The sequence below is a fragment of the Lepidochelys olivacea genome (genome assembly GCF_965140295.1).
Source record: "Lepidochelys olivacea isolate rLepOli2 genome assembly, chromosome: 1".
NCBI classification, from domain to species: domain Eukaryota; kingdom Metazoa; phylum Chordata; order Testudines; family Cheloniidae; genus Lepidochelys; species Lepidochelys olivacea.
This window is the reverse complement of record NC_140411.1, coordinates 287,675,314-287,694,181: the sequence shown is the minus strand read 5'-3', so window position 1 is coordinate 287,694,181 and position 18,868 is coordinate 287,675,314. Positions and strand designations below refer to the sequence as shown.

The 18,868-nt window shown below is 44.7% G+C and overlaps 1 protein-coding gene across 1 annotated transcript in view; it reads right to left on the bottom strand.

The window, feature by feature from the left end:
• Positions 1 to 5,094: 5,094 nt before the first annotated feature.
• Positions 5,095 to 18,868, bottom strand: part of PTPRB (protein tyrosine phosphatase receptor type B) — a gene marked incomplete at its 5' end in the record, with an annotated part of 106,182 nt that continues 92,408 nt past the window's right edge. The window contains 7 exons of the mRNA XM_084632536.1: positions 5,095 to 9,122; positions 10,039 to 10,159; positions 14,023 to 14,158; positions 15,052 to 15,215; positions 15,421 to 15,543; positions 16,877 to 17,011; positions 17,828 to 17,904. Coding sequence (XP_084488662.1) covers positions 9,100 to 9,122; positions 10,039 to 10,159; positions 14,023 to 14,158; positions 15,052 to 15,215; positions 15,421 to 15,543; positions 16,877 to 17,011; positions 17,828 to 17,904 — 779 coding nt within the window. The 3' untranslated portion in view covers positions 5,095 to 9,099. The remainder of the gene's footprint in view (positions 9,123 to 10,038; positions 10,160 to 14,022; positions 14,159 to 15,051; positions 15,216 to 15,420; positions 15,544 to 16,876; positions 17,012 to 17,827; positions 17,905 to 18,868) is intronic.

Sequence of the window (18,868 nt, the reverse complement as noted above, 5' to 3'; positions counted from 1 at the left end):
GGCTCTAGACTGTTCTCAGTGGTAGCAGATGACAGAACAAGGAGTAATGGTCTCAAGTTGCAGTAGGGGAGATTTAGGTTGGATATTAGGAAAAACTTTTTCACTAGGAGGGTGGTGAAACACTGGAATGTGTTACCTAGGGAGGTGGTGGAATCTCCTTCCTTAGAAGTTTTTAAGGTCAGGCTTGACAAAGCCCTGGCTGGGATGATTTAATGGGGGATCGGTCCTGCTTTGAGCAGGGGGTTGGACTAGATGACCTCCCGAGGTCCCTTCCAACCCTGATATCCTATGGTTCTATGAAAGTGAATTCTGCTATTGTAGCCCTACACCACCTTTGTGAAAATGTATGCAAATGTAACTGAAATATCAGGCACATGCATTCTCTACTTGCGCCTTTTCAGATAGTCTCTCATACTGGCTTGCTCTTAAAGCCATCGATTTTTGTTTCCTTTCGTTGCTCTCCTTCTGCAGTCAGGGTCTTCCTAACAACTAGCTCACTTTTTTGAGCCTTCATCGTCTTGCACTGCTCCCACACCTGTTGAAAATCTTTGATGCTTGCCATCTACAAGCGGGGAGGAAGGATGGCCAAGTAGCTAGGCTAGTGTGGACTAGGCTTGCAGGGGAACAAGGTTCAATTCCTGGGTCAGCGGCTGACTTTATAGGGACAGTGCTGAGATTCGTCGGGCTTTGTCATTTATAGGCATCTATTACCCCCCATCCCCATTTTTCACACTTGCTGTCTGGTTACCCATGATCAGCTGCAGATTTCTCATGTGAGTTTGAGTAAATCCCTTAAACAGCTCAGTGTTTAGCTACTGTAGTTCTCCGGTGCAGGGAGGGGCAGGCTACTGAGCGAGAGCACGGGGAGCTTCTGTGTTCTGCAGAGCACAGAGCCCTGGCAACGGCCATCGCACCTGGGAGAAGATGGAGGGATTCTGGAGTGGGTCATTGTTTGGGTGTGGGGCTGTGACTAAAGGGCACAGTGGGCTCACTAACCCGACACATAAGGGCTATGAGCTCTATCGATGCAGGGATTTAGGCATCTAAATTCAAAACGTAGAGCCTCAAAACCCCTGATAAGCTGGTGCCTAACTCTGTAGGTGCCTACAGTCTCTGCCAGTCAAATACCTCAGGCGTTTTTCTGAGTGGGTATGTGCACCCAGCTGCCTGAATCCTGACACCGGCCTAGCTCACACACGATCCAGCAGGAGCCTACGGCTCGGTAAACCCCTGAAGGGCCCAACGAGGTAGGCCTGCTCAGAGCATCTCCCCTAGATCATACCCTATACAGGAAGAGCCCTTCCCCCTTATACCCAATAGCACAGTGCTCAGAGCACTGCCCCAGAATATGAGGGGGGGACAGGTTCAAACATAGACAACGTGTGGCTCCCAATAGTGTGTGTGTGTGCGGGGGGGGAGGGGGCACAATCTAAGGGGAAGACGTGTGACCACCTCACATGTCTCCTCTGCCCAGCGACCCCCTTGCCCCCGCACGCAGCCTGGGGCTGCCATGCTCTTCCCGCCCCAGGTTACCTGCATGGGGAGAAGGGGTCTCTGTCTTTCTCCTGCTGCACCCCCCGCAGCACGCTGGGCCCGGGCGGGGAGCAGGGTGGAGCTCCTTCTCAAGCGGCTGAAGCTGGCCGCTCCGGGTCACTGCCCTGTGCGGCACAGCAGCTGCCTGAGAGACAGCTCTGCTGGGGCAGTGGCTGCCCTCCCTCCCTTCCCCAGGCCCGGCTGCCCAGGACAGGGGCCAAATGAGTCAGAAACATGCCGGGGGGAGACTCTGACTCACTCAGCCCCTGTCCCTGGCGGCGTCGGCCTGCTGCTGCGGCTCCAGCCTGGCTCTCTCTGGCAGCCACGCTGCACAGGTGTGAGAAGTGACTGGTCCTGCCCCTCTTGCCTCCAGCCGGGGCCCAGCTGCCGGGGCAGGGGCCGAGTGTGCCGGGGTGGGGGGGCCCTCTCCCTTCCCCTCCCACCTGGCAGGCCAAACAGAAAGCCCTCCCCACCGCTGGCTTCAAATCCCTACTCTGTCTGAGCTGGAGCAAGGGGCTTGAAGCCATGTTGCTCACCTCCTCGGTAAGTGCCCTGACCACTGGGATACAGGGGCGATGGAACAATTTGTGCTGCGAGCCGTTGAACCAAACTATAAACCCTGTATATGATGGAAACCCATCAAGCGGGGGCGAAGCGGCAGCACCCCTAGTTCCAGCACCTACGCTGGGCTATTCAGTTCATCTGTCTAGGCCCAGTGCCTCCTTGAAGATAGTTCACTTTGTATAAAATACTCAACAGGCAAAAATGAGAACGCTCACCTCCAACTCAGGTTAGCATCTAGCTCAGGGGTGGCCAACCTGTGGCTCCGGAGCCACACGCGGCTCTTCAGACGTTAACATGCGGCTCCTTGCACAGGCACCGACTCCAGGGCTGGAGCTACAGGCGCCAACTTTCCAACGTGCGGGGGAGGGGGGGGTGCCCACTGCTCAACCCCTGGCTCTGCCCCAGGCTCTACCCCCCACTCCACTCCACCCCTTCCCGCCCCCTCCCCGGAGCCTGCCGTGCCCTCGCTCCTCCTCCTCCTCCCCAGAGCCTCCTGCACACCACAAAACAGCTGATGGGGCGAGAAGGGGAGGTGCTGATTGGTGGGGCTGCTGCTGGGTGGGAGGCATGGGTGTGGGGGGCTAATGGGGCTAAGCCCTTTAGCTCATGCATAGAAGTTCTAACTGACTTTTTGTCCTCACCATGTATTACTGTGGCTCTTTGGCAATGTACATTGGTACATTCTGGCTCCTTCTCGAGCTCAGGTTGGCCACTCTTGATCTATCCCAGTGGTTAGCACACTCAGCTAGAAGCCCTGAGTGCAAGTCGCTGCATCAGACAGCGTTAGGATTTGAATGGTGGTCTTGAATATCATTGATGGGCACTCTAACCACAGGGCTCTGGAGCGGGGCACTGGTCACTGGAATGGCAGGGGTTTTCCATAAGTTAAAGTTTGTAGACGTAGTTTCAATGAGGGCATTATAAAGGCTTCATTAGTAACATCTGACACTCTTCACTGTGCTGGTTGCTGACATACTAGCTTTACCATGAAGAAGAGCAAGAAACAAGGTGTGGGACAGTCATGGCTATGCCTAGGTTTGGTATACCAGCTGCCATTGAAGATAATGACTAGGAAGGAAAAAACGAATAACCTAGACCCAGGCTGAGTAGCACAGCAAAAGGATGAGAAACAGGCCACCTATCAAGTAGCCAGGTGTGACACCCCCCCCCCCCCCCGGCTAGAAAATGCTCCATCCCTCTATAAAATCTAATATGACCTTGCTCTGGGGCTTCCATTTGATTTTGGTAATATTTTCTCTGTCGTTGCCATGTCCTGGGAAACCTAAAGTCCAGAAACAAAATAATATAGTCCTGCTGGTTCTTTTTCCAACAGGTATCTAGAGCAGCCAAGCCCCACACAGCAGCATCCGGGTCGGGGCTGCTGTCCGACGCCACAAAGCAAGGGTCAGGGTCGGGCTTGCCGGCCGGTCCCACATGGCCAGCGTCAGGGTTAATGGCAGGGTCTAGGGTTGGGGCTGCTTGCACGCCCCGCACAGCGGGGTCAGGGTTAGCGGCAGGGTTGAGTTGGGACTGCCGTCCAGCCCCACACAACAGGGTCTGGGGTCCCTGCCACCCAGCCTCACCACGGGGGTGCCGCTCCTGGCCCCACTCTGTGGAGGGGTCTCTGCACTAGGGGCACTGGGCATAGCGGTGTATGTAGGAGAAGGGTTGCGGGGGGGCGGGCAGTGCTGTGGGTCTCAACCTGCAGCCCACAATGATTAATAGGTTGAGACCCACTGATCTAGAGCAAGGTTAATCTTTATTCCTTTCTGCTACATTAGTGACTTTTGCCAAGCTACGGAACATATTGCCTTTTACCAGTGCCTCAGTGCTATTGTTTTGTAGATGTGTGTGGGTCAGCACAGAGTGTGACTGAGAGCTAAGCCCTTTAGCTCATGCATAGAAGTTCTAACTGACTTTTTGTCCTCACCACACATCACCTCTGGCTACGGCTACACTTGGAGCTGGGCTGGGGGGGGGGATGGGGGCAGGGGACGATGCAACTCCCATCGCACGCAGACTTGCTCATGCTAGCGCTCACTGTTAAAAACAGATGTTTAGCTGCAATAGCACAGGTAGGCTCACCCCCATGACTTCATGCCCATGGGGGGAGGTCAGGGGGGGTCTAGGTGGGTTTGTACATAGGGTCGCTAGTGCATAAAGCCGCTGCCAATGCTAGTGTGGCCACACTGCTGTTTTTAATGAACTAGCTCAATGAGAGCGAGTACAAGTCTGCCTACAAAAGCAGGAAATCACACCCGCTGCTTCGCGTGTAGCAGTAGCTTTAGAGGCACTGGCGAATACCAAATGGTAGACAAATGTCACTATTCCCTTCAAATAAACAGAACGGCCTGTTCTTAACACCAAATTGCAACTACAGGCCAACACAGCTAAAATGCTTGTTTGACTTACTTACTAATATTAGGCCTGCAAGCAAAATAATGTCTTTAAAGGCAAAAAAGCTAGTTGTTAACTAGCATGGTTCAAATCTTGGTGTAAACTTATGTTTCTCCACGGCAGTCAATGGAGTGATGCCCATTTACTTTAGCTGAGGATCTGTTCTAATTGGTACCGGTGCCTTGTGACACGTCTATGGAAGAGCAGGAGCTGAAGTGCCTGAGCGACATGACAGCTGAAAATGAACTTTGGCTAAGAGATTTCACATTGGTTACTAAAGGCCAAGAGAAAAGTATTTGGGAGGAAAAAGCCACCGCCACTCAGTAGCATATGGTGTATGTACTTCTCTCATGAGCGCACAGTCGTTGATGAATTTAATGTTCTCTGAAGACAGTTTAATTTTAAAATCAAACTCACGTATGACCTATTCCCTATACAACAGGACAACACAAATCCGTAATGCAAAAGCAGTCAAATAGAGGACGAGAACATGAGTTTAAATGAACTGTTTTATTCATGAACACTGTGTAAAATACACTCAAATATATTTGCTTTGTAAACTGGAGTAAAAACTATAAAAGTATATGTAACAAATACATAAATTAAATAAACAATAGTAGTGTAGTTCTGTGCTCACCTATTGTTTGTTAGGAACACAAATATGAATAATTATACAGCATATGAAAATGGAATATTTTTCTGCAACCATTTTTTTCTGAAACTTTACCCACGCACAGAATTTATGACTAGATAGCTTTAAAAAAATTGTTTTGCAATGTAAAGTAGTGTGCTATTTGAGAACACTATATAGTCAGCTCCTTGACTTGACTTACTGTATGGTTTTAGCTTTACTTTGGGCACAGGAGTGTCACTACACGAGGGAGAAAGGGGATGGTCACAGGACAGCAGGCCACAGGAAGCCTGCTAGTGGAAATTCATCTTTAATTCAGAGATGCACCCTCCAGGGACAATGGGGCCCAGAATGCAACACTCAGAAGGTAGAGGCTGAGGCATCAACAAAATGACTCATCTTATGCTTCAGCCTATTCACACAATTGAATGTCCTTGAAGCATTGACAGACAGGCAACTAATTATATGCAATTGTGAGCCATGCTAGTTATGGCTTGTGCATTGTGTACAAGGACATGCAGTTGCTGTAGGCCATACCTCAGTATTACACATGAGTAGCTACAATCTATGGCTCTTGGCCCAGTCACTGCAGATCACCCTCCCAGGGGATAACGCTCAGGCCATTACCACCCAGTTTAGGAATAGTAATTTTGCATTGTACTTGGTCTCACTTTGCTGTCTGTTGGTCCAGCGCTTTGCTTTCCAAGGCACAGCATCAATGCCATGGCATACTGTGTAAGCTGAACACAAAACTGCTCTTAGGTCTTTATGGGCACTCCAGCTAAAGGGAAATTCTTTAAGCCGCTACATAAGGAGTCCTTTTTTTGGCAGGCATTTATCAAGCACATTTAAGCCATATAAATAACTATAGCAGCAGATACAATTTATAAAGTTGCACTTTCATGACAGCTTCACAGTGTGTCTATTGCAATCATTTATTTGAATAACCTAGTTGTAATAAAAAAAAAACCCACCTCTTCTCTAAATCTCTAGCTATGTTATGTGAAAGTTTTTGCTAAAATAGGTAGTAGGCCTTGCATTGGTATTGCACAGACTAAAACAATTCATCACACTTTTTATTAAATACTTTTCAATCAAAAAAAATATTAACTAAGGGCCCAGGCCTGCAAATGATGCTGTACGTAGGTGTCATTGCTCATGTAAATAGTCCCATTGCTATTAATTTCCTCACATGAGGAAAGGGGGGGGTGTTTTTATAAGATTGAGCCCCAAGTGTGCAAATCCTAGCTCAAGGGAAAACAACATTGAGTGTTGCTTTTTAACCTTACAATTGGAAAACATCAGGAAGGGGATTCTTAGCTTTACAGTATATAAAACTCTTCAGTTGAGGATTATGTTCCTTAACAGCTATCCTTCTTCAATATAGTCCAGCCTGTTTGCTCTAAGAGTTCCCTATTGGTTCTGGCTTTCTATGTCAAGGCACAATAAATATAATTAATTATACTAACTGGTGGCTTGCACCAAAAATATCACAGAGCTTCTGACATTTATTTGTTCTCAGTATAATTATACTGGCTCCATATGAATATGTCAGCTGATTAGCTAGCACGCAGAACCAGTCATACTGTGTGTGTGTGTGTGCACTGTCAGATATCTAGGGAGAAACGTGAAGCTGTTCAAGAGCACAGTACTCGAGTGTTTAGGGCTGCTCATCATTTTAGTAAATGACAGGGAGGAAAAAGTTCATGACTCACAGGCACTGTTAGCGTAAAGAAATGATGAAAACAGACTTTGGCTAGGGCATCATGTTTTGGCTGCTGATCTGTGCACTTTAAAGCCATAGAGGCAGGAAAACACCTTTTAAAATAAAAAGCAGAATATGCTTTGTAGGCTTTTGAAAACGATGAACTACATCTATACACCATTTACAGGCATGGACTCGTGCCCTCCAAACGCACATTATTGAACAGGTTTCATTTCCTTAGCAGAAAAAAATGTCATGGTACTAGCTAGGGAGGAATAATTTATATGGTGCATTTGACATTCCTTCAACATGCAATTGTACTGATGGGAACTAACCTCATGCCTCAGTCACTGCAGTGTGTGTGTGTGGGGTGGGGGGGCCCACAGGCCAGGGAATCAAGGTCATTGTCACACAAAATTATCCAAACAGTTAAAGCAGCCTAAAGCGTTCGAGCAGCTGTGAAACCTCATATAAAGGGAGGTCTCTGGAGCAGCTGCAGGAAGGGTGTCTGGGGGACTCCAGAGCGAGTGGAGAGACACAGGGACTGTAGGGATGGTCTATCTAGGGGACTTTGGGTGACCTACAGTGTTTTGAGTAGAAATCCCTGCTTGTTCTGTGTTGGCCAAACCCACCAACCCCACTGAGTGGAAAATTTGAGGAAAATTCTGCAAGGGCAGCCTTGGTGTTTTCCTCTGCTCTTCTATTGCCACTTTCATGGGTGTTTCCGCAGCAGGGAGGGACTAGCCTCAGCATGCAGCGGTGCAAAAAAAGCTTATGTCCTCTCTTCTTGGAACCTGGGGCAAGGTTCCTTCTTCTCAACCCTAATACATGATTTTATTTTAATTCTGTGGAACAGGAGCTGTTTTCTCCCCGCAGCTGGGGCTGTCCTGAAGTGCTGGTTGGGACAGTATTAAACTTTATGGGCCACACAGCCTGGAGTGGGGGTACTGACATGCTAAAGAACAGAGAATTTACAGCATCAGAGGCTCATTTGAACAACTTCTCCTCCAAACAACTCTGCCCCTTCCTCTCAACAAAAATATTCAAAGTTTTTGTCTTGTGGCAGGCCAGATAACCTGTGTGGGAGGAGATCGGAAGGCAGGCCGAACTACCAAGCCTTTCCTTTCTCCTTTGGAAAGGATTGTTCTTTAAACAAAGTATTCATTATATTTTAATAGTGAACTGTCCCGTTCCTGTTACTTCAAAGTGAGTTTTTTAAACACAAAGAAACAAACGCTATTGCTAGGAGTGCTCAGATTACAGTATCTTCAAGGGAAAAGTGATCTCCAATAAAGACCAATGGCAGCTTAAATGCCACTATTACTGTGCAAACTGTTTCCATCTTTGGCATCTGTAAATCTGTATATTCCTGTGGGGGGTCTATACTGATGTTATCCAGCCCTGCCTTTAAACTCTTTTAATAATGACTTTTGTTTTAAAGAGTGATAAAAATTGCCAGGTTTTGCATCCTCATGGAAGTAAGTCTCTGCATGTCAGTCAGGGTGAATTCATGTATAGTTTATTTATTATCTTTCGCTGCATTCATTTACGTAGTCGTGCAGGTCAAATCAAAATCAGACCTCCCATCAGAGTAAAAGAAGAGTTCTATTAAACTTCAAGGCAACATATGTTAATATTTTTCCACTAACATTCAGATTACAGTGAAACAGTTGCTCATAGTGAAGTGGATGGTTTTTTATTTGGATGTTAATGAGGTTTTGGTAAATGGTACATTGCAGCACCCTGGCATTGTGATTTGATCAGAATGGATGAAATCCACAAGCAATCAGCAATCAATTTAAAGTTTAGAATTCCTTTACCTGACATGTATCTTATTTCATCTTGTGAACACTGAGTCAGCTAAAAAGGCTGGCTATCCTTAATAGATTTTTCTTGTATATTAAGTGCCAATACATAACCTACTCCAAACTCAGCAGTTCTTTCTGACATACAGTTTAAAATAGTTTATGTAAAAAAGTTCCTAAAAACTTTAGTATGGAAAAATAGTATTATCTGAAGCTTAATATTAATATAAACATTATAGAAAAAATACATCTTTACATAACACCAAAATACAATTATATACAATAATATCTATTACACTTAAATTATATATCTTTAAAAAAGTCACCAGACCAATAAATTATACACAGCATCAATAGAAATGTCTGGCACTGCTCTAGTGCATGAAACACACACACACACACTCACTCACTCACTCACACAAAGTTAACAGATCTGATCACAAAAGCAGGTGTCTGTTACATTCTTAGTGTCTTGAATAAACAGCATCTGAAAGCAAGGAAAACAGATTAGAAAAATCACCAGTCTGTTTTATTTTCCATCTTTAGCAGATGGATATGGTGTGTGGAGAAGTGGCAGAGCACCAGCACTGGCTAGAGATTGGTATGACAAGAGGGAGGCACTGAGCAAGTTCCCACTCACAGCTCCGTCATTACACTTCAGTCATGAGCTGTACAACTCCTGTTATTTCAGTCTTTGGCCTCTCACCTGTGGAGGTGGGAGTCAGATCACCAAATTCTTTTCCACTTGGGAAAGGAACCAGGCTTTGAAGATAGGTCATCAACAATGGAAAGCAAACGTCACTTAGTACTGTTAAACATCACTTGTGTTGCACTGGAAATATACATGGTGTTGCATGAAAATAAAACACTTTCTCTCTCTCCCAACAAGCTTATAAGTAAAATGGACCAGACAAATGTGAGATGTGAGGTAAGAATACGCAAGGGAAACCAGGAAGAGACAGTTGGTGAGTGAAGGAGGAAGCAAATATTTCTGGGTGGAGTGAGTTTTAATGAGGCGGAGTCTTGGAGGCTGTTCCTGTCATAGGGGACAGCTTAATAATGTGTGAGATAGAAAAGAGTGTGAAAGAAAGCTAATGGGAGTAGTAAGGTGATGGCACTGGGAGGTATATATGATGTGAGTGAGTGCTGCAGGAGGAAATGAGATCAGAGACGTAGGTGTGGAGGTGAAGCTGGGATTTAGTGGGGAAGCCAATGAAGAGGAGAATGAGATGGCCAGAGTGACAAGAGAGGAAGACAACCGTAGCACCAGCATTTTGGATAGAGTGGACGAGAGAATGTCTGACAGGAGGTTATAATAACCCAAGCAAGAGATAATGCAATATGTCCCTAGCTATTAAATTGTGAATCTGAAAAGCTTTATAATTCAATAACTTTGTTCCTACCTCTGTGATACTCTGGATTCACATTTTCATATATTGGAAACAAGGGATTTTCTTGTTCACTGCGTAGCTTTCTTGCTCTTAACACGTCTCTCACACACTGATGTAAATAGACATACTGACACTGGAAAAGAGGGAGGGAAGTGTCAGAAATTAGTGAATCTGCAAAGGAGTAAGAAAGTCTCACACTCAGATGCCATTGAATGGTAAAACATGGAGTGTTTTGCAACACCTTTGTTCTAAGGGAGATAAAAAGCCATGTCAGTTGTTATGGGAATGTATCTTTTTTATAAGGTTATTATTTGAGCAGGTTTGGAAAATTCCCCAATGGAAAATTTTTCCACTGAAAAATGGCATTTTGTTGAAACTGAAAATTCCCGTGGGATGTCGATACCAACATTTCTTTTGGAAAATAAATTTTAAAAAAATTTCAAAAAATGTCAAAAAGTTCTGTTTCAACAAATTTGGAATGGACTGTTTCAATTTTTCCAAATCAAAATGGATTTTTAGTTTTGAAATAGCTTTTATTTCATACTGTTAAAATAATGAAAAAATTAAAATATCGAAGTCAAAATGAAATGTTTCCATTGACCTAAAACTTGAATTTTTTTCAAAATGTTTGTTTCATGGGAAATTTCAGAATTATTTATTTTCATTCTGATTCAGAACTAAACAAATTTTGAAATAGCAGAAATTCCTGTGACATGGAAATTCCGGGTTCTGCACAACTGATCTGTGTAGCAGCTTTCCAGTTTACTGTTGCTACCCATGCAAAACATTAAGCCTCATGTAACATAATGAAGTAAGCCCTAGTCAAGTATGTTTTTCGACCTTCCTGATAACAAGAGTAACTTCCTGATAACTTCCATGCTGGGCAGGGAAGTGCAGTTAGGCCCTGTTTATACTGGACAAGGAAAGCCTGTGGGACCCTTTTCTAACAAATTATATTTAAATATGGATGGTTTTTACCAAAAAAAGTCAATGTTCTTTCCCTTGCCAGTGCTGACAGGATTTAAATGTGCTATAAACTGGTTTATTAGACTATGATATTGACTGTGACTTCCCTGGTTTTCCAGCAAGGTTAGCCCTTGTCTATGCAGACCAAGTGAACTGTGTTAGCTCCTTTCTAAGGCTAGTGTTTGAATAGTTTACTAGAAAGGAGCTAAGATGTTGTTTTGACCAGTGTGGACAGGACCTAACTGATATGATCTGCTATTCACCCAGGTTGCCTTCGCTTATGCATAAACTGCTAATTCTCCATGCCTTGCCGTTCTCTCAGAGCAATGACCACAGGAACACTAGCATTACATGGCAAATGTATTGTAGTACCCATAGACATTAGCGAACACCTCCTCATAGGCTCTTGCTTTTAATTTTTCTTTACCTTAAAAGCATCATTTCCCCAGGGACCGCAATTTTTTTTCAACAATTTCTCTTCATTTGCATAACAAGTTTGATTGTTGCTCTGTGCTTTTTTCTCTACTGTCCTCTCTCTGGGAAAGTTACAAAACCTGCTGTCATTCACATAAGGCTGCTGTCTCCGGGGAACAGAATTCTGCACCCCACCCACCTATTCAATGGAAATTTGGTCAGCGCACAGCATCTTCAGTTAGCAGATACTGCTAAGGGCTCTTGCTGTGAGTGAAATGGGGCAGTGATTCCCTGCCAGTTAGGCAGCTGTGGAGACCGCTCCCTATCATGCTAACCAATATTATTTCATTGTTTCCTTGTGCTCTCCTGTTGTCGATTGTCTGGAAGAGTTTACAATCTATGTCTCAAGGAGGGGCTGTCTTTTCATTCTGGGTCCGTACAGTGTGAAGCACAATGAGACCCTGCTCCACATCTGGGGCTCTGAGCTGCGGGGAGAGGGCTGGAGGGACTGTGAAGTCCTCTTTGGCCCCAGCCCTGGGACAGCCTGCCTGCACCCCAACTCTTCATCCCCAGCCCCGCCCCACCAAAAAGCCCACACCCCCAGCCAGAGTCCTCACCCCCCTGCATCCCAACCCTCTGCCCTAGCCCTGAGCCCCCTCCAACACCCCAAACCCCTCATCCCCAGCCCCAGCCAGAGCCCTCATCCCCCCACACTCCAACCTTCTGCCCTAGCCCTGAGCCCCCTCCAACACCCCAAACTCCTCATCCCCCCCGAACCCTCACCCCCCCCCAGTGTGTAATATAGGGAAATTGTTAAATGCTTACTGTTTCCAGTCCATTTTTACAACATTAAAAATATATATATAATCAGCTTACAAGGCAGGTGTGGGGGGGGCGGGCAGGACATGGACCTGTTCTGGTCACCACCAATAATTATACAGACCTGCCACCCCTGCTGAGGTGCTACTTCAATACAAATAATAGAGTTTCCACTTCCATATGCCCACCCTCCCCATCCTAGGCTCTCCCAAATTAACAGGTGAAAATAAAACCTTCTTTTTACACAAATATAGAAGTGGATTTTGGAAGTTCTTCTAATGAAGCCATGAATCTGGTTCATGCCAGATGCCTCAGGTTCAGTGGAGCCTAGAACTCCAGCAATTCCCAAAAATAGCTTGCTAAATACAACCCTTGTAGTAGTTACCTCCACCCCAGGATTATGGGATACCTTCAATGCAAGAAGAAGCACCAAGAGAAGGAGAAAATCATTTATAAAAGGTTTGTTAGAACTTCTTTCTGTGCTGGATGCACTCCCTAGCCTTGGAAGGGGAGGGATCAGACTATTAATCTGGGCTCAATTCAGTTTTCATTTTTGCTATAATTTTATCCCTGGGATAGCTCTGGGGATTCTCACTGTTTGCTGTATTGAGGCTGTCTACTCCAGGGGCTTGCGTGGGACTCAAGCCATCACTGCAAGGGTTTGGGATAAGATGGAAGAGGTGGTGATAGCTGTGGTGGGTTGTTTCCACAGCATAGTATATGAGTTCTCCACACTCCTGTCAGGCATTTTACCTGGGTATGGCATCTGATTAGGACTTTATGCCAGGCTGCCACCGAAGATCCACAACCAGGTCTGGGAAATTCTGACTTTGTACTAACTAGAGCTCTTCAGTGATTAAGATAGCATTGAAATAAAATTCAGTGTCTCCTCATGCCAATGTGCAGCCTTTGCAGACATCAGCAAACTTAGCCACCCATAACATAACCTCCAAACTGCAACAAAGAGCTACATTGGTATTAGGCTGCACAGCCCAGTAAACCCGCTCCAATTTCTCTATTAACACGTTCCACAGAGACAATGTACAAGCTGCCTCCATTACTCTGTTATTAAATTAGTCCCTAAGTGTTTAGCCACCAGTCTCTGAAAGTGATTTTCCTGCACTTTTAAAAGCATAAAAGACTTGCTTATCCTGTGCGAACAGGATAGATTCAGTCCCTTCTGCATAATGGCTTAGGAAAAGATTGATCTTCCTTCCCAATAGCAAAATGAAAGATGGACATGTCACCCCAGTAAGTACAAGGACACCACACAGCTGCAAGGTCAAAGTGCTACTGTTTTAAAATAATAAACACTTGAGTAATTATCTCTATCCTCCATTGTTTTCTCCCTTTATGTCTGCCTATCTATCCATCTTAGTGCCCATCCCCAATGTACTTAAATGCTTATGTTCCTTCCCCCAATATATTTATCTAACTCAGTAACTCCAGTGCAATGTGCTGTTAAAGGTCTGCTGCACTACACTCCTGGGGGTGATTGCAGTTCAGTGGCGGGTGAAGTGATCCCTATTTTAAGATGTGTATAGAACTTGATATGTAAGGGCCCGATGCAGCTCCATGGAAGGCAATGGAAAAAAATCCCACTAGCTTCACTAGGAATAGATCAGGTTCTAAGTGCTACAGAACCTGTTAACTATCTTACAGTGGTGCCACAAGGCCTAATTTATGAACAGTTGTGAAGTGCTTCGAGCTCCTCAGATGAAACTCTCTCTGTGTTCAAACTATTATTATTATATTAATGATGAAGATGTGCCGCGCTGTGCCATCTCCAAAGCTTACCTCTGTCTGAACCATGTGCACCCTGTGAAGTCTTAGATCATGCACTGCTCCATAAATATCCACTGAGTCCTTAGAGTCTAGTTGCTGAAGGATTCGATCCAGTGCAATGAATGTGCCTGTCCGACCAACACCAGCACTGAAAAGAGAGGGAAAACACAAACCCACTGGGTCAAAGCTCTCACCCTCTTTACATTTCACTCAGGCAAGGAACAGATTGGCATTGCTATAGATCCATCGTGGTCTTTGGATTAACTGCACTATACAAGTGGCAGCTCTAGGATTTCAGATGGTAATAGTTTACAGTGGAGGTAGATTTTTCGTTTGGAGTCATAGAAGAGCTAGTTGTGATATCTCCTGTTCCCGTTTGTCACTATGGATGAAGTTAGGCTGACATTTCAATATATCCAAATCTGTTTGTAAGGAGCCTTTAAAGTTGTTTTCTTTCTAGAGATGAACCGTTGATTCAGACTATGACCCTGAATATGGACCCAAATGGTTTACATTTTTGGGTGAGGTTCTTTGGCCTGTGTTATGCAGGAAGTCAGACTAGATGGTCACAATGGTCCCTTCTGGCCTTAAACATCTACGAAGATCTGGACACACATTTGCAGCTCAAATTTACCACTAGTTATGCTTCACTTTTTCTTAATTAAAAAGGGGTAATGAGACATTGGGCCAGACCCAGCAGTGCAAAGGAGACTTAAAAATCTGCCAAAAGGCTGCAGCTGAGGGTCCCCCTGGAATAGCAGGTGTGTCAGGGACAGTGCTGTAGTGGTCCTACCTGGAGGCATGACCTCCTGAGAGCTGTTATTCACTGGCACGAGTCGGGCACCCAGCATCTCTCAGGATGAGGGCATGTGTGTCAAACACTGTTCCTGACCACCTAGCCCATAGTCTGTCTATTAAAGCCTACGGCTGTTCCACAGAAATTTAAGCAAAAGTTACCCCCTGAGAGACACCAACATTAGAGATCTTTTAAATATATTTTATAAAACTCCTGAACCAATGATATCCTGCTTTCATTTATACCTGCAATGCAGAATGGTTGGTCCGGTGTCTGGAGTCCTGTTGATATAATCCCTTACAGTTCTTACAAACTGGATCAGGGACTGGGTGGTCTCTGGAACTCCATGGTCTGGCCATACTGTGTAATGAAAGTGACGAATGAGCCTCTTTGAGTCAAGCTGCTCTTCCTGTCAGATAAACAGAAATGTGGATAATCAGGACAGTTAAGAGGCAGATGTTCCAACACACCACGTCTTTGTAGTGAACATCATGTTCTGTTACAGCTGCCACTAGGGAGTAGGTCACTGGAGAGCAATCAGGATGTGTGAGGTTTAACCATGCTATGTTTTCCTGACAGATTTTTAAAAAATAAAATAAAATAAATGAACATACACTACAAATTTTAAACTCCCTTATTGTCCATTCCGGAAGTACTGACTCAGACAGCATCTCAACTATCAGGTCTCCGTAATACAAGGAATCCTGGTCCAGGGGCCAGTAATGATCGCACTTCACCTGTATGGACAAAGAAAAGAGTGTTTCAGTAATAACAACAGCTGGAGCCAACCTGTCATATTTAAACACCTTCTTATCTACTCAATTTTTGCATAGGGTTCCTAACTGTCCCCCGCTTCCAAGGAGGCAAGAAGCAGTCACGCATCAGTAGATGGACAATTAAGGCAGCTAAAATAATCCATATGCACATGTAGTCAACAAAAGACCTAAACACATGCTTAATTAAGTATGCAAAAGGTTCCATTGCGTTAGGCATTGCTTAAGTACTTTGCTATGTCAGGGCCTAAACAGCAAAAAACATTTCTACATACAGTTATGATTGCTTGCATTCTTTAGACTATGTTTAAAGCAGAGGTTGATCTGGGTGTTAGGCATTGCTTAAGTACTTTGCTATGTCAGGGCCTAAACAGCAAAAAGCTGCTCTGGCTTTTAAAAAAACAAAACAAAACAATGCAATGGACTCGGATGTAACCATTACCTCTGTGTGTCTATATGGGGGCATCAGGGAAGGAAATAATATTTACGGTTTCTACAGTTTAGTCACTTGCCTTTGTACCATACATAGAAGATGTTTTTATGGTGGCTCATATTCTGATTACAGCAGCATAAGTTTTATGAGGTTGTCATGGACAGTGAAATAAGTGAAAGGCCCAGAGAAGTTTCATAATTGTAATATACTAACCTTAAATAAATAGACCATGAAGTACATGTAATGCATGGTGCTTATCTCATGCTCTTTATTGATTTCCACCTTTATCCTCCCATATCCCAACCTTTTGTAAGTTGTTATCCCATGCAACATTATGTCTATCGACTGTGTTGAGAAGCCCTTATGTAAGTAGTCACGCAGAAGCCACTCACTGTGATTACAGATGCAGAATTAGGCCCTTAGAGATTGCAACATCTTTGGGTAATTGTTATATTTACCCTTTAAGTGCCATGTGTGCTTAGGATACTGTGTTTGTGCCGTGGGTTCTATTCTTAGCTCTCTCACTGACCTGCTGTGTGACCTTGGATTAGTCACTTCACCTCTTTGTGCCCCTGTTTCCCCACGTATCCTTTTTCTGTCTTGTCTATTTAGACTGCAAGGGCCAGGTGTTTAAAGGCATGCAGGTACCTAACTCCTACTGCAATCAAAGAAATTTAGGTGCCTAACTAGCTTCAAAAACCTGGTTCTAAGCTCGTAGGGGCAGGCATTGTCTCTCACTACACATCACTGCCTAGCATAATGGGACTTTGATCTCAGCCAATGTCCGTGGGTGTTAGTGTCATACAAATAATAAATACAAAATTTAAAAACAGTAATGAATAAGCAAGAAACCTCGCTACTCACTCGGCCCTTCTCGACACACTGGGTTACCATGACAATATTGTGAACATTCTGTTCCCATGCCATCTTCCAGAAATCATCTTTGGTGCCAGGCAAAGGGCCCTGAGTCGCAATGTATTCTCTGCGAAAATTATTGCCCTACAAATCCAGAAAATTCCAATTAGTTTCTATAATGCCAGAGAAAGAGACCTTATAGCAACTGCAAACAAACCACCACTGTTTTGGCATCAACATCTTCACTGCAGCCACAGCTTGAAAACTAAAGGATGCCCTAAACTCTGGAAGCAGAAGGCTGGTGGGAGCAGAGAGGAGGAAGAGAAAGTGCCAGTGTATTTAAATATTGCTGGAAGGTATTTATTATCATTAGTCAGAGATTTTTCATCTTTCTATTGTGTTCAGCACTGCCCGAGGCATTTTGAACCACTGGGTTTTTGTTTTGTTTTGCTGTTTGCCATTCATTAATTGAGCTCTGGATTGAAATCTGGATGGTTAGGGCTCTGTTATTATCAATCATAATTCCCTGGCAAAGGGCACAATTGTAATCTCAGCCAATTTCACCATAATACAAGGTGCAAACACTTTCAGGATGAAATACAAGTCCAGAAGTATGATCTCAGTGATAGCTGTACTTATTGCAGAAATTGTATAAAAACAGTGACCTTTCAGAAGTTGTCCTTGGCCAATTATAACAGCACTCTTATATAACTATAGCAATCCAGGGAAGCAGTTTTAAGAGCTGACTGAATCAGTCTCAGTTAACTGTATGGCAATCAGACATGGCCTTTCAGTGCACACACACACAAAAGCAGTTCTCGGACTTTTAATTAAAACCAGTGAACATATGAAAGGAGAATCTAGAATACATAAGAATCTAGCTACATGTTAAGTTTCACAAGAAGGTGAAATTACCACTGGAGAGACAAGAACTATAAAAAATACCATTGAGCCACTTACTGGTATGTAGCTTGCATTAATATAATCTGAGCAAGGATCATCATCTACGTTGGAAAGCTTCACTCTTGATGTATCATCTGGGAAGAAATGTATTACAAGAGGTTTATGCGTAGGTCTTGATTTTCATCCCTTTCGCATAAATGGAAATGTGCCCATGTAAAAATACTGACTGCACTTTCACAGTCAGAGTTGGCAGGTTTGTTTGCAAATGATAGCTACCCACATTTGCACAACACCTTTCACCAGGGGGGTTCCAAAGGATATTGCAGCCGATGAGCGAGATTGTATGCAAGGAGCTAGAACCACAGAGGTCCATAGGCACGTAACTGCCTCGTTTGGCACCTCAGTCCACAATATAGGTGCCACTGACATGCTCAAAACTACCGTTAAGCTCCTGCCTACCCCGGTAAGTGTCTAGGGGCAGGTCTTCACTACCCACCGGATCGGCAGGTAGTGATCAATCTATCAGGAATCGATTTATCGTGTCTCGTCTAGACACGATAAATCGATCCCCAAACATGTTGCCTGTCGACTCCAGGACTCCAGCTCGCGAGAGGTGGAACCAGAGTCGACGGGGGAGCTGCAGCGGTCGACTTGCCGCCGTCCTCATGGCCAGGTAAGTTGATCTAAGATACGCTGACTTCAGCTACACTATTCACGTAGCTGAAGTTGCGTATCTTAGGTCGATCCCCTCCCCACCCAGTGTAGACCAGGGCTAGGTTTCCAATGGTGGGCATGTGCAAAGCTGCCTAACAGATCATACCACCCCACAGCTAACAAACTGCTCAGACCTATTGCTCAAGCTGAAGCTCCAAAGCAGGATTCTCAAACTAGGGGCTCCCCCACCAATCTCTCATGTGAGGCCCAACCCCAGAGATGTGGGCACACACCTTCAGGATCAGCCATCACACGAACGAGAGTGTGAGCGTCTATCCCCAAATGTAGTGGCCAGAGTATTCACTTAGGGTGCAGGAGATCCAGGTTTAAGTCCCGCCTCCAATTATTTATACTAAGTGGAAAGCTCCAATAGGAGAGAAAGAG